Source organism: Lonchura striata, chromosome 9 (genome assembly GCF_046129695.1).
Source record: "Lonchura striata isolate bLonStr1 chromosome 9, bLonStr1.mat, whole genome shotgun sequence".
In the NCBI taxonomy this organism is placed as follows: domain Eukaryota; kingdom Metazoa; phylum Chordata; class Aves; order Passeriformes; family Estrildidae; genus Lonchura; species Lonchura striata.
Genome location: NC_134611.1, coordinates 13,297,486 through 13,311,747, shown reverse-complemented (window position 1 = coordinate 13,311,747; position 14,262 = coordinate 13,297,486). Strand labels below are relative to the sequence as shown.

General features: G+C 49.8%; 1 protein-coding gene across 1 annotated transcript; it reads left to right on the top strand.

Annotated features, from left to right (window-relative positions):
• Window positions 1-318: 318 nt before the first annotated feature.
• Window positions 319-11,538, top strand: NASP (nuclear autoantigenic sperm protein). Its single transcript, XM_031505554.2, has 15 exons — window positions 319-477; window positions 1,207-1,257; window positions 2,038-2,148; window positions 2,658-2,738; window positions 2,907-3,004; window positions 3,730-4,584; window positions 6,396-6,478; window positions 7,350-7,426; window positions 7,553-7,626; window positions 8,601-8,789; window positions 8,999-9,165; window positions 9,570-9,623; window positions 9,717-9,788; window positions 10,737-10,868; window positions 11,369-11,538. The coding sequence occupies exons 1-15, from the start codon at window positions 416-418 to the stop codon at window positions 11,420-11,422; spliced, it is 2,160 nt and encodes a 719-aa protein (XP_031361414.1). The 5' UTR covers window positions 319-415; the 3' UTR covers window positions 11,423-11,538.
• Window positions 11,539-14,262: the final 2,724 nt, after the last annotated feature.

Here is a 14,262-nt window from a genome sequence, read left to right as displayed (position 1 = left end):
CATGTGCCACGGGAGAGCCGAGCATCTGCGTTAGCTGGGCAGAAACCCGGGGCCTGTTCGCCTGAAGGGGCCGCGGGCGGGTGTAGAGCCGGGGCCGGGCTGCCGGAGCCCCCCGGGCTCCCAGCTGGGGCTGAGGGGCTCCCACAGCCGCCCTGAGGGAGTGGGACTGCACCTCCCGACATGCCCCGCGGGACCCCGCCTCCCTATCCGGCACTACACTTCCCAGCGCGCCCCGCGCGGCGGCGCCCCCGGCGTCCCGCGGCGGGGCCGGCGCGCGGCGTGCCGGGAGCGGTAGTCCCCCTGCGGCGCGCGCGCGCCGCCAGGCGGGCCGGGGCGTGTCCTCGGGGGTATATAGGCAGCCGGAGGGGCAGGGGGCTGCACTCCGCCGCCGCCGCCCCTCTCTCCGGCAGCTTCTATGCAATCCTCAGCCATCGCCGCTCCCCCCTGCGTCGAGCCCGCGCCGGCCTCTCAGACTAGGTAGGGCCGCGTGGGCTGGCCCCGGTTGCGGTGTGTGCGTGTAGGAGACGGGGGGCATCAGGGGAGAGGGGGGGCGCCTTCGGGCCGCAGGGTACCGGAGGGGATGGGGGGCAGGGGGCCGCTGGGCCGGATTTCCTTAGGGGGAGGGCTGGGGGTGCTGGTCGGGCTGGCGAAGCTTCACCCCCTCCTCCCCCCCTTTCCTCCTCGCCGGCGGTGGTACCTGCGTCCCCCGTCCCCCCCTCGCCGCTTGTGGTACCTGCCTCCGCCGTCCCCCCCGCCGGCGGTGGTACGTGCCGCCGCCCCGCTCCTCCGGCGCCAGCTGGGCCCGCGCGGCTCGCGCGGAGCCGCCACGTGACCGCTGCGCGGCCGCCGCCATCTTTGTTGGGGGCAGGCGACGCCGCGGGGCGGGCTGGGGGTGGGGGGGGCGGTGTCACGTGACCGGCGGCCCGTGAGGAGCCGCCGCCGGGGTTTGGCGCCAAGGGCGGGGGGCGGGGCCGGCGGAAGGCGGGAAAGGCCCCATTGTCTGCGCGGGACCGGCGGGCACGGCCGGCGCGGCCCCCGCGGCCACCAACACCGCGCTGCGGGGCCCCAGCCCGCTCGGGGTGCATGGCCACCGCTGTTCCACGCTCCTGGCGCCGGTTCTGCCCCCCCGGGAGCTCTCTCGGTGCCCTGAAATGGGTGGGCGGTTCTAAACGTGAATAAAAAGAACGTTCGGTTTTCTGTTTGCAGGATGGAAGAGGAACTGGCAGCTCCTTCCACATCCACAGACAAGACAGACAGGTGAGATGGGAGGTGGGATTGTCAGTATCAAATCACACAAAAACCCGGAGTTACTGTGTGAAACGCAAAGGTCACCCTTCAAATAGCTTCCAAGACTTGGAGTTTAACTCCCAAGTGTGATGCAGGTGCTGAAAACCTGTGCTCACCAGTGGTTTGCACAAAACTAGTGCATCAAGGCCTTTTCAGGGACTGATACATATAAACATATCACCTGTTATTGAAGTTTTTGGGTTTTTAATTAGTGCTGGAGAGGCACAAATATGCAGCTGGCATGTGATAGATGGTATTCCTTTGTGGGCAGCTCCTCTTGTCCCAGTCTGAGATGCTGGGCTGGACGTTCTGGAAATGAAGCTCTACAAGAGGCACTGAGTTAAACTGACACTGGTATCTGTCATTCTTCTCAGATGCATCGTGCTGTGCTATGAAAATTTTAACTTGACTTTATTCTTCTTGATTTAGCATTGGGGTCTGGAGCACTGGTGCTCTGTGGTGTGTTGGTGTGCAACTCCTAAAGTATATTTTTTAGCAGTCTTTGTCACAGCAGCTTCTGATACTTGTTGCAGTGATTGGATACATTTACCTGGCTTCCCTTGGTTATTGAAACTATCAGTTATTTCAGATTTACACAAACAAAACCAAACAAATCCCACCTGCTCTGGTAGTTCCAACCACTGTAATGTATGCAACTCACTATTCCATAAAGCAGACTAGGCTTTGAAAGCTAAAATGATTGTGAAAACTAACAGAATCCTTTATTTAATTTATTTCCCCTTCCTCCAGTATGGATGTGGATGGAGAATCAAAGAAACTATTAGGTTTGGGACAGAAGCACTTGGTAATGGGAAATATTCCAGCTGCTGTGAATGCATTCCAGGAAGCTGCGAGCTTACTGTGAGTAGTAGAATGTTCTGTGTGTTTTTGCTGGGCTTGGGCTTCAGCTTGGCTGTTCTGATTTGGATTATGCAAGAAAGATTGGGATTTTTACCTAACATGTTTATAATTTATAATGAAGCTGTGGAGGGGGCAAAGTATTTAAAGTCACCGAAGAGTTGGACAGTGCTATAGTTGGTGTGCAGTTTAGGTGGATTTTGTGATAGGCATTGCCAGCAGAGTTCCCTAAGGAGGGAAAGGGATTTGATAGTTTATTATGCAGGTGTTTTCTCTAGTAATTTGTTCACTAGTCTTGATCAGTCTCTGTGAATGGTACTTTTTGGGTTACAGATTAATTTCCTCAGTTGGGTGTTTGAGAGCCATATCTGCGAGAAGTATTCAATATTTGCTTAAAGCAATTGGAAATGAGCCAAGAAAGGGATCCTTTTGTCAAAGAGTATTTAACATTAAAGTTTGTATATCCAAATCTAAAGTAGGCACAGGCAAATAATTCCTTATTGTTTTTGTAGGGGTAAAAAGTATGGTGAGACAGCGGATGAGTGTGCAGAAGCTTTTTTTTATTATGGAAAATCTCTCCTGGAGTTGGCAAGGTACGGTGACAGTTTGTCATTTGGTGAAGAGTGTCTCTGGTGTAACAGGATTTCACTCCTTTATGGACAGGATTGCCCTGGGTGGGATGGGCTGTGGCATTGCAGCTTGTGCAGTTCAAAGTATGATATTAAAAAATCCAAGGGATAACAAACTCCTATTCCCTTTAGAATGGAAAATGGTGTGCTGGGAAATGCCTTAGAAGGGGTGCAGGTGGAAGAGGAAGGAGAAAAAGCAGAAGATGACTCTGCGTTGCCAGCTGCTGATGGTATGTAAAGCTGCCTGCCCTGCCATGGAGGCTCCAGGCTTTGTTTTCTTGGAATGATCCAAATTTAGTCCATTGGTATCTTGGGTAGGCTGAATCATACTATTGAAACTCTTGGCAGTCTGAATGGACTCTGTTTCTGTTAGGTTTTTTTTAGTCTTGCTTAAAGATGAACAAAATCTGTAAAACATCTGCAAGGAGCTGGTCACTGAAAGCATGTGTAAAGGGTCACCAGGTGTCTGTGTCCTGAACACTGCATTCAAACTCGCTTTCTTAGGCTTCACCACTGACTCCAACTGCTTTGTAACCTTGTAGCAGTACAGTGTGTGTAGTTCCAGAGGTCAGAGTCTCTGTACAAAGTCCCAAGAACAGTGGCTATTTTATGCTGCCTGCAGCTGGAGGGGATACAGGAATTCCTGTCCATCCAGACTGTTAAAGCACTGTCACCTCTTGCTTAGCTGTGACTAAAATCGCTGCACAACCGCACACTGCTTGAGCGGCCGCTTGCAATGCTGCAGTCTGGGGAAGGGGAAGGGACTTGCTTAGATCAAGCAGGTATGTTGGTTGTCTCCTAATTCCTTGTACTTGGAAAATGAAGCTTTTAGGAGTGTCATCCAACTTGGTAACAAACCAACACACTGGAGGGTCTTGAGGGTGGTGTTGTCAGTGCCCGTTAATGTCTTTATCACTAAACTCGAAGAAATGTTTATGCTTCCTCAATCATGTAGAAGAAGCAAGGGAGGAGTTGAGAGAACAGGTTTATAACGCCATGGGGGAAAAGGAAGAGGCCAAAAAGTCCACGGAAGAGTCTACAGTACTCTCTGAGAAGGAAATCAAAGAAGAGGATGTCGAAATTAAAGAGATTAGAGAAAAAGAACCCAAAGAAGCAGCTGCTGACAAGGATGTGAAGCCCAAAGAGGCTGAAGAGAAGACTGAGATTTCTGTGGGAAAAGAAGAAACTTCAGAAGAGAAGAAGCAGGTGCCTGTAAAAGAGGAGTCAGCTGTGGAAGAGAAGGAGGTAGAAAAAGAGCAGAAGATGGTGCCTGAGGACAAGGTAGAGAAGGCAACTGAGGAGAAGGAGAGATCAGCAGAAGTGTCAGTCAAGGAGGGAAAGGCAGCTGGAGAAGAGGCTGAAGCAGGAGAAGGGGTTGTGGAAGAGAAGGGAGAGATGGGAGAACAAGCAGCAGAAGCAACAGAAAAAGAACCAGCTGTGGAGAAGGGAGAGGCTGTAGAAGGGCAAGCAGAGACAGCTGTGGAAGAGGAGGCAGAAGCACAGACAGCAGCTGCTGCGGAACAGAAAGAAGCGGCAGAAGGGGATGCAGAGGTGGCTGAACAGAAGGCAGAAGAGAAACAAGAGCCAGTAGAGACAGTTACAGAAGAGAAACCAGGTGAATCTAAAGAGACAGAGTCCTCAAAGGAACCTCTGCCCACAGAGGGCAAAGAGCCACCTAATGACATGAAAGAAAATGCTGAAGTTGCTGCTAAGGTAGAGAAAGAGGAAAAGAAGGAAGACCTGATGGAAGAGGGTGAAGGTGCTAAGGTAGAAAAAGAAGAGAAAGATGACGTGATGGAAGAGGGAGAAGGTAACACTGAGAGGAGAAAAGTACTTGTGGGTGGATGACTTGAATTTGGCTAACAATGGGTAAAAAGTGTTCCATTCAGAATTTTCTGTTTGCCTTAGAATAAGGAAAAGGCACAGTAAAGGGGCTCTTGAAGGACTTTACATACAAGTAAAGTTTCAAGGAATAGTGAATAGTCTCAGTTTCTCTAGACTAACGCTTAACTAACTGCAAAGCAAGTCTTACTTGAAAGCAAACTGACAGCCCTGTGAAATGTGTAAGTAATGGCTAGGCTGGTGGAGAATACTGAATGGATGTTCACTTGCATGCGTCTGGGTGTATTGCACTAACCTTCACATACCTTGAAACACAAATTGCCTCTGGTAATAGCTGTGTTTTATTTTAAAATGGTGGTGAAAAAAACAAGAACAGCTGAACACAAAGTAGTAAATTTACTTCTGGTAGAGGAAAGGAACTCTTCAGTTGAGTCTTTCTGATGGTCATTGCTAGCAAAAATTTAGTTGGAAAATCTAAACTTGATTTGCTGAAGGCTTATTGCTGCTCTAGTACAGTCTTTTCTGGCTGTCCAGCTTCTGCCCTTCTGCTTCCCTGCTTTATTATAGCTGTTTCCAGGGCTCTGTTGAAGTAAGACTTGCACCCTTTGCTGCAGCAGTACTTTGTGGCCTTAGTGGGCCTGTGCCTTCTATTGCACAAATTAATTGATGAACAGTAATTGCAGCTTTGCTTGTCAGTAACTCATCTTCACAGACAGTGCCTTACTTCAGGAGTGGAAAATGTTCAGACTGAACAGTTCTGGACCATGGAAGGATTTGTTCTGCTAAGCATAGTGAACACTCAGTGGTGGAGCAGTGGCCTAACAAGGTGTCTGTGGAGAGAGGATGACTGAAAATAAACTGAGAGTAGTTACCTGCTCCTCACCCTCGGTGCTGAAGGGCTGCTGATGCACACATACTGCAGCTTTTTGCCCCAAGTCTGGGGGTGTGAGGACCCTCTGGAACATTCTGGCCTGGTGTTGTGTCATTCCAAGCTCCTCCCATTACTTAAATCTTAGAGTCCTGACATCTCTTCTGTTTACCTTTATACAAGTGTCTTCATGTTCACAGGTTTGGCCCTCTCAGTGGTGGGTGTGTGCTGGGAGTTAGACTAGCGAGTTCATAGGCTCTCTAGTCCCTGCCAATCAAGATTCTCTGCTGGAATAGCCAGAGATTGTGATACAGGAATTACGTGACTGCAGCCTGCAGACCAGGCAGTGCTCTGAAGCTATTAGCCATACTCCTTTACTGCACGTTTCCCCAAAATATCTTTTGCTGGTAGAGCAGATGACGTGATGCTTCTGCACAGTGGCAAAAGTCAAATTAGTATTACACAAGAGGAGGTTCATTAACATTGGCACTAAATGCCTGACATGAGGATCATGAACTGAGAAACAGACTAATTTGTGTGCAGTTTGGCAGCTATCTTGCTGAAAACACTTTCTGTAGCATGAAGTTTAGCAGCTGGCCAGTGCCTCTAGGGCAGCTCAGGATCCTGTGGCTTCAGTGGGGGGTGACAACAGATTTGTGAGACCTGAATTCTGTGTAAGTTTCTGTTGTAGATAGTAAGAAGTTGAACTTAAGGACTGCTTTAGTCTACAGTCTGAACAGTTTCAGCAAGATGGCTGCTCATGCTGAGACTTTAATTTATCTGCTCGTCTTATATCACACCTCTAACCTGTCACTGAGAGGATAAGGGTTGGATATAACATACTCTGCCTGGCTCCATGTCGAGCAAGCACAGTAACCAGAAGTGTCCTCATGCATCTACTTGTCTTCTAGAAACAGAAGAATCTGAAGACGAAGATAAAGAAAATGATAAAGCCGACGATGATAAGGAAAATGAATTGACAGTGGAAGACAAGGTGAGGTTGCTGAGGTCTGACACCAGTGCTCATGGAAGGATGCAGTATTGGACCTAAAATATGATGTTGATGTCCTTCTAAAAGCTCACTTGTGTTTTGTTTAGTTCTGTGTAGGAAAATACTTCTGAAAGCCAGTATTGGCCAGTGTTAGGCCTTGTCTGCATTGTAGCATCTTGCTCAGCGGTGTCTGTAGACTTGGGCTTGTTCAGCTGCTCTGACAGAAATGCTTTTGGTGTGCTGAGCTAATGTGGCCTGGTGGGACAGGCAGGGAGTGCTGTTCCAGCCTGTCACTGTAGTTACTTGGAACAGTTAATTGCTTGTCTGGTTGTTCAGTAATCTGTGATTAGGATGGGAATTGTTTGAGAAGTGTAGTGCTCCTCAAACCTGAGATGTTCATTGATGTAGTAGTCAAAACACCTGGAAAAATCTGCAGCCTCGTAGAGTGGCACTAAACATTCAAGGTAACTGTCTATCCCTTTTTCAGATTATGCTAACAGAGCTCAAAGGCTCATTAAAAAAAGCTGGACCATCAACTTTATTTAGTTAATCTAAAGAGAACCTTAAACAGCATCTTGCTCTTGGGATAATAGTGGTGCTTGGTGCCCTGTTATTTCTGAAAAAAAAATAAAAGTATGTCACAAAACAATGCGAGTTCATGTTCCATTTAACAATCTTTACTCCAGGCAAAGTCTTGGTTGATGCAATAACCTCTTCTGCATATTTTTTCTTTATTTTATTTCTTCTAGTGGTGGAATGTTTACCTCTTGCAGAAATGGATTCCTTGATTACACTGTTTGGGAATTTAGTGGTGGTGTTTGATGTGGTCTATGACCAAGTCACTTAATCTGTCATGCACTTCTGGTCTTCACAGGAAAGTGAGGAGGATGAAATTGGCAATCTTGAGCTAGCCTGGGACATGCTGGAGTTAGCAAAAGTCATTTACAAGAGGTAAAGGCTAAAGTTCTAATTTGGGTATATGCCACAGAAACTCACTGTAAATTAGTTGGTTATAGCCAATTGGAGAACGTGGCATGCTCTGATCAGGATTTGAAAACTATTTTTGTCTTGTTGTAGACAAGAAACAAAAGAAGCTCAGCTCCATGCAGCTCAAGCTCATCTGAAGTTAGGAGAAGTTAGCATTGAATCTGGTAAGTAATGTTAATTTTTATGTGCAAAATGTTTGGTTCTACTTTCTGTCACTGGGTTTTGTACTTTAAAATGAGCAGATGTGAGTTAAAGCTGTTAGGATAAGAACAAATTAGATCATGATAGTTGCAGCTATGTGAGAAGCTTCAGAAGCAATGGCTGCTGTCTCAAAAATAGGATAGTCTGTGCTTTTGCAGAGCAGTGGGAAAAAAAAAAAGTTAATACGAAGCAATGTGTTGCCAGCCTCATCTTCTGCTTTCTGAAGTGACCAAACCTTGCTTATGAACTTGAGAGACTTGCTGAAATTGTCATGAAAAATAGTTGACTCCCTTAAGACCTTCCCAAATCCTAGGCTATAGTCAGGAAAGGTTCTTGTGTTACACAGCAGAAAAAAGGGAGTGGGAGGCAAACCTCAGGTTTATGCTTTGTAATGACTCACTTGTCTTTCGTTTAAAAATGTATTCTAATCTTGTTTAATCCAAATGTACACTTTCTCTGGGGCAGACATTGGAAATAACCCAACAGGTTTCTGGGCCAGGGCTGCAGAACAAGGGTTGTGTCTTTTGTCACTAGAGCACGTTTGGGGAGGGCTTGGCAGGAAGGCGGCACGGTCCTTAGCTCCAGATCTGTGCTGCAGTTGGGACCAAGTACAATTGTTCAGTTCTTACTAGACTGTAAAGCAGGAGGATTTGGTGCCTGCTTTGACTTGGCTGCTCAGTTTTCTGTGCTGAAATTAGACAAAGCACTTGTGAGGGAACCAGAAGAGCTGGTCCTCCAGAGGCCTAGTCAGTCTCTCAGGGGAGGCAGAGTTGTCCCCTGATGGTCTGAAAGCAGCCCAGCACTGCTGTGTTGAGTGGTGGTTCTGTTTGCAGACTGTATGATGTGGAACAAAACACAGAGTAACCAAACCAGGGTTTAGATGGTTCTGCTGTGAAATTACTGAGGTTTGTAAAGACCTTGGGGCTTTCTCCTGTAGAAAACTACACGCAGGCAATAGAGGAGTTCCAGGCCTGCCTGGCGCTGCAGCAGAAGTACCTGGAGGCTCACGACCGGCTGCTGGCTGAGAGCCACTACCAGCTCGCCCTGGCCTACCACTACAACAGCGACTTTGACGAGGCTGTGCTGCAGTTTGGGAAGTCCATGGAAGTCATAGACAAGAGACTGGGTACGTGGAATTCTTAAGCTGCCTAGTGAGTTTTCACAAGGCAAAGTAGTGAGGTATGCTCATTTTCTGCTGTGTCCTGTTTTATCTGAAAATGGTGAGATTACACCGAGGCAGAGTTGGTTTGTTAGCAGATAGTTGCCTTTGGATGTTGGTGACTGGACAGTTACTTTGTCTCGAGGTGTTTTGCCCTGATAACTGTTTCATTCCAGCAATACTGACTGAGCGAATAAAGAAGACAGACACTGGGTCCCCTGAGGATGAGAAGGAGATAGAAGAACTTAAGGGATTGCTTCCTGAAATTAAAGAGAAGATAGAAGATTCAAAGGAGTCACAGAAGAGTGCAAAAGTAGCTGAGCTAGGACTGAAAGCAACTCTGGTGAGTGTGTCCTGTGGTTTCCTTTTGATCCAACCCTTCTTCCATTGGAACTTAGAATAAATCAGTAATGGGAGGAGCTCAGACTTAATCGGGGACTGGTGGTTGCTCACAGGTATTACCAGGCTGTGGTTGTGAGAAGGAAACGGAGGCAGGTGACATTTAAAGAGGATATTTACTAAGAGCCCTGATACTGATTGTTCCAAACTAAATAGGAATTTGATAGGCTTCTGTGGCATTTAATGTATCAGGACTGGAAATGATGGGTCAGGCAAATGTGGTGTACACATCTGTCCTGTACTGAAGTGCAGAATCCAGTGTTGGGATGTGAAGGACTTGGGCTTTCTGTATCTCACTAAGTTCACGTGTATTATCTGCCATAATCCGTTTTTTCTGCTTTTGCTAAGGTTGGAACTACATCCGGCTTTGCACAAAGTGAAGACAGTGGTTCTGTGTCCACAGTAAGTTAATCTAAAATGAATGTTGTTAATTCCTTTCTGCTCTAAGGATTACTGGTTGTGTTTGCTCATGTGTCAGTGTCTGTCTTGTAACAGATTCCAGTAAGGAAAGGAGCTGATGGTACATCTCAGTGTGTAACAGACATCTCTCATCTAGTCAGGAAAAAGGTGAGTCCAGAAATTACTTGTCAAACAAGCAGTTTTTTGAAGTATCACTGGCTTGCTCTGTGTAATAATAGGATTTGTCTTAAAAGTATTTTTTCTTAACTTAGTTGTATATTGGGAAAACACTCCAAAAGTAAAACCAACAGTGTATGAAACTCTCTTCCACTGGGAACCAATCAGTCTGGGGAGCATCTGGCCTCCAGAAGACCGTTCTTGGTGGTTCAGCACCCTGCCTGACCCACACTGATGTAAATCTGACCCAGCTGTGTGGCTTCTGCAGTTGTTCCCTGAACAACAGTTTCCTCTGCTGAGGACCCCCAAGGAGGAGCAGGGTCACCTGCAGATCCCAAGGAAAAGGCAGGCAACCAGGCTGGGCTGGGTTCCCTTGTTTCCAAGAGGAAACTGGGACTTGGACTTCTAATAAATAGTAAAGCCACACTGGTGATAATTATAAACTGCTTCTTCAAGAGATCACATATTGAGAACTTGGTTCCTTTAAGCATTGTGTGTTCTCTGAAAGTGTTTGCTGCTAAAAACTAAGATCTTGTAGGAGATGCTCTCAGTTTTATGTTGCTTCTATTCCATTGGTCTTACCAGTTCAGATATGCCTGGAGTGATTTGGAGCTTCTGTAGGTGATTTCAAATGTTGTGGATGCCCTGAGTCTACCCTAGAACTGTTAGAGGCTCAGTGGTTGCACCCTTTTTTTACCAGACTGTAACTACAGATAACTCATCTCTGGAGATCCTGGCACCTAAAGTGTCACTGTGGTCAAGACCTTGGTGTCAGAGCCTCAAAACTCTGGTTTAAATCCCAACACTGAGGAGTCTGTCCTGAGCCTGGCAAACAGAAGTTGGGTAGATGATGTGCAGTGACATCTAATGCTAAATTTCTCAAAAAGATTTAAACTTTGGTTTGTACTTAGTGGAGTTTATAAACAATTTTGTCTTCAGAGGAAACCAGAGGAGGAGACTCATCAGGGAGACAATGAAGCCAAGAAATCTAAACCAGAACCAGCTGTCAATGGTGGTGGTGGGGACCCTGTCTCCCGTGGAAATGAGGTTGCAGAAAAAATGGAAGAGGAGGTGGGCAGCTGAGCCAGGAGTCTGGGCTGTGCTTTTTATTTTACTTCCCCCCTCTCTGTTCAGGGATGGTTCTGTGCCTGGTAGATGTCCTGGTTTTATTGCCTGCTGTCCTTCACAAGGTTTCCCACATGAGATGAAGACTATTTCTAGTGGGCAGGATGCATGTTGTGCTGTGGTGCTGACCCTGTGTGGGCTGGACAGACCCAGCTGTGGAGCCTTGTCACCTGTGGGGTGGGACAGAGACAGGTTCTGGGTGCTTTTTTGCTGGGCTCAACTCCAGCACAGGGTCTTCCCCCAATTTTTAATGTTCCTGGGTTTTATTACTTACCCCTGGGCTGCACTTGTTACTATCAATGCTTTATGGTAGTGTTGGGCTCTGGAGACTGGCAAAGTTCACATAGTTCAGTCTTCAAATTACAGAACCCTTGGGCTGCTGCATGAGTTGGTGCTGTAAGACCATGTCTTGCCTTTTAAAAACAAACCCTTATCTTCTCTTTTAGATAGAGAAAAGGCCACAAGCAGAATCAGGGGCTGCAGTTGAAAGCACAGTATGATAATGATTCTTTAACCTTGGACACTCCTCTCCTTACAAGGAAAATGGTTTTGTATATAGTGTATTTTTTCACTTTTTGGCAACTTTTGTACGACTTCAATAAAGACTGTAAGCAAATAGTCCCTATTTTGACCTCCCTCCTGTGACAGGTTCCAGCCTCTGCTCCTGGCTGTCCCCCTGGGCTGCAGGTCTCAGCCCTTGCCCACCACTGGGCTCGTGCTCCCTTTAACTTCAGCATTTCCACCCACATCTGCCTCCTTAGGAGCAGAGGGTTGGATGGGCCAGGCAGGGCTGGTTGCTGCAGGGAAGGAGAGCATTGCCTGAATGTCACTTGTCCAGGGACCTGACCATTTTTTTCTTCTGCTGGGGCCTTGTCACAGCTGGGGCTGTGTTTTGTTCATTCAAGGCTGAGCCTGAAGTGGGTTCTGATAGTGCCTCCCTCAGCTTTGAGCAGCCTAAAGATGGTGAGGAATGCTGATAAAGGAGGAGCTTTGTAACATCCTGGGCTTTGTTGCTGTGTATTTTTATCTCAGCTCAACCTCTACTTTGCACCCAGAAGGGGTTGCAGGAGCAGGTGCTGATGGTTAGAAGCAGGGGCAGGGCTACTCTCTGGGCCAGCTTGAGTGCCCAGGTGGGGCTGGGACCCTGCCCTGGGTTGTGTGTGTATTAAAAAAAGCCAAGTGAAGAGGCATGAGCTGAAGGCTTTTATTAAACATGTAGCACAGGGCCTCTGACACTTTGGAAAGCTGGCTGTGATTTTTGCTAGTTCCCAGGGTTGAGCTGTGCATGCCCTGGTTTAGGCTGTCCCTACAGTGGGATGTGGGCATGAGCCTGAGGGCAGGGAATTTATTGTGCCCCTCTGTGCCCTCTGCCTGTCCCCAAACCACCATTGTGATGAGTAGGAGTGGTTGAACCTCTTCTGGCTGTGGGCTCTGTCCTGAGGTGGAGCCTGAGCTGTGTCACTCAGTTTGCTGCTGGCTTGGGGGTTTGCCTGTCCTTTTCCTGATGAAATGCCCAGAGTCTCTTGGTCCCAGCAGTGATCCCATACACTTCTACCCACCCCAGCACTGTGGGATCCTGGTATCAGCTGCACAACTGGTCCCTAAACCCATCTTTGCAGCTTGAACACAGGTTTTGCCTTCATCACCCCAACAGTTCCTGAAACCCATATTTGCCATGGAGGGGGTGGCAGGGCAGTCCAGTGGGGCCATGGCCTATTCCTGCCTCACCTTTGGGGAGCCCTGTCTTGAGCTGGAGGCTCCTGAGCAGGAGGAGGGTCCTCCAGGGCCACAAAGGGGGTGAAGGGGAGTCCAGAGGGCACATGGGCTGTGGGTCTGCCAGGCCCCAGTGCTGCCCCAAGGGGCTCCTGGGAAAGGAAAAGAGTCATGTCAGGGGGAGGAGGGGCCTGGCCATCCCCTCACGTCTGGCACTGGGTGTGCAGAGCAAATGACATCCCTGGTCCAGCACTGGTGGGGACTCTCCTGTCCCAGTGGCTCTATCCCCAGGTGCAGCAAAGTGAGCTGTTCCCAAATGTTCCCAAGCTTGTACCTTCACACCCATCATCTTGTCCCAGCTGGCAGCCCAATCCCAACTCCCCTCTCCCCACCTTGGAGAGCTGGAAATTGCCCTGGACTGAGGCTCTTACCATGAAAAGTTCTGGCACAGCAAGGGCTGGTGGCAGTGGTGGTGTTACAAGGTGGGGCAAGACAGGAGGGTGCAGCCATGGCCTTGTCTGCTCTGCGTGGCATCGCAGCATTCCCACCTCTGCCTGGAGCCGGGCCAGTTCCTCCGTGTGCCGCTGGGCTGCCCGTGAACCTGGGCAACAGGATTTGGTCACCCTGGGATTTACAGCAACCATCTTCCTGGCACCTCACCTGGCCTGTGTTGAGGGGACTGGGACTCTCCCTGCTCACTGCAGAGTCAAACCCCGAGCTGCAGCCCCCCTCCACCTGCCGGTATTTCCAGGAGCCAGCTCCAGCCCAGAGCTCTGATGCTGCAACCACAGAGGCAGCCAGGGGCTGTGGGGTGCAGATGGAGGACCATCACCTACCAGCATCTGCTCTCCTCTCCCTTCTGACCTTCAGTGCCAACAGTTCATCTTCCAGACGCCGGTTCTCCATCTCCACGGCCAGCAGCGCCGCATCCAGACCGTGTGTGCCCGTGCCGGGGGGCTCTGCTGGCAGAGCTGGGGGTGCCTCAGGTGCTGCCCGGGGGCCACGGTCCCTCAGGGGGACAGGTCTGTGCCCGGTGTTGGCGCTTACCCATCTGCCTGGCCCTGCGCAGCCCCGCAGTTCGTTCCTCCAGCACCGTGGCCTCCAGCTGGAGGTGGAGAAGCTGCTCCAGGATGGCCGGGTCGTGTCCCCCGCAGCACAGGTAGGACAGTCGCAGCGCCCTGCCGGAGCCCCGGCTCAGCCATTGCCGGAGCTCGGCCGGGCACTCGCTCGGGGGCCGTGGCCACAGACCCTCACCTGGCCTCGGCCGCGAGCGGCCCTGCGGGCGGCAGGAGGCTGTCCAGCTGGAGGGTGGCCCTGGGGAGGAGATGGCAAATGGGGGATGAGGGAGCCTTGATGGAGAGCGCCTCACAGGGCCGGGGCTCACCTGTGCTGTGCTGCTGGGACCTGTCCGGGCTGGTCCCGCGGGCCTTGGCTCGGCTCGGGGTCCCCCTGCTCGGGCTGGGGTCCCGCAGGTGCCCCGGTCTGCAGCGCTGCCAGCCGCTGGCACAGCCCTGAGGGGCCGTGAGGGGCTGGGGCTCAGCACAGCCCCCCTCGGGGGGTTACTGCATCCCACACGCGCCTTCCCACCGCCCCAAAACCACTGCCAGTGCCTACCCTCTCTCTGCCG

Excerpts from the sequence above, each read along its gene's own strand:
- NASP (XM_031505554.2), top strand. The coding sequence starts at position 416 with ATGCAATCCTCAGCCATCGCCGCTCCCCCCTGCGTCGAGCCCGCGCCG. Across the intron at positions 4,585-6,395 it reads CGTGATGGAAGAGGGAGAAG|AAACAGAAGAATCTGAAGAC; the intron begins GTAACACTGAGA and ends CTTGTCTTCTAG. Across the intron at positions 10,869-11,368 it reads CAGAAAAAATGGAAGAGGAG|ATAGAGAAAAGGCCACAAGC; the intron begins GTGGGCAGCTGA and ends CTTCTCTTTTAG.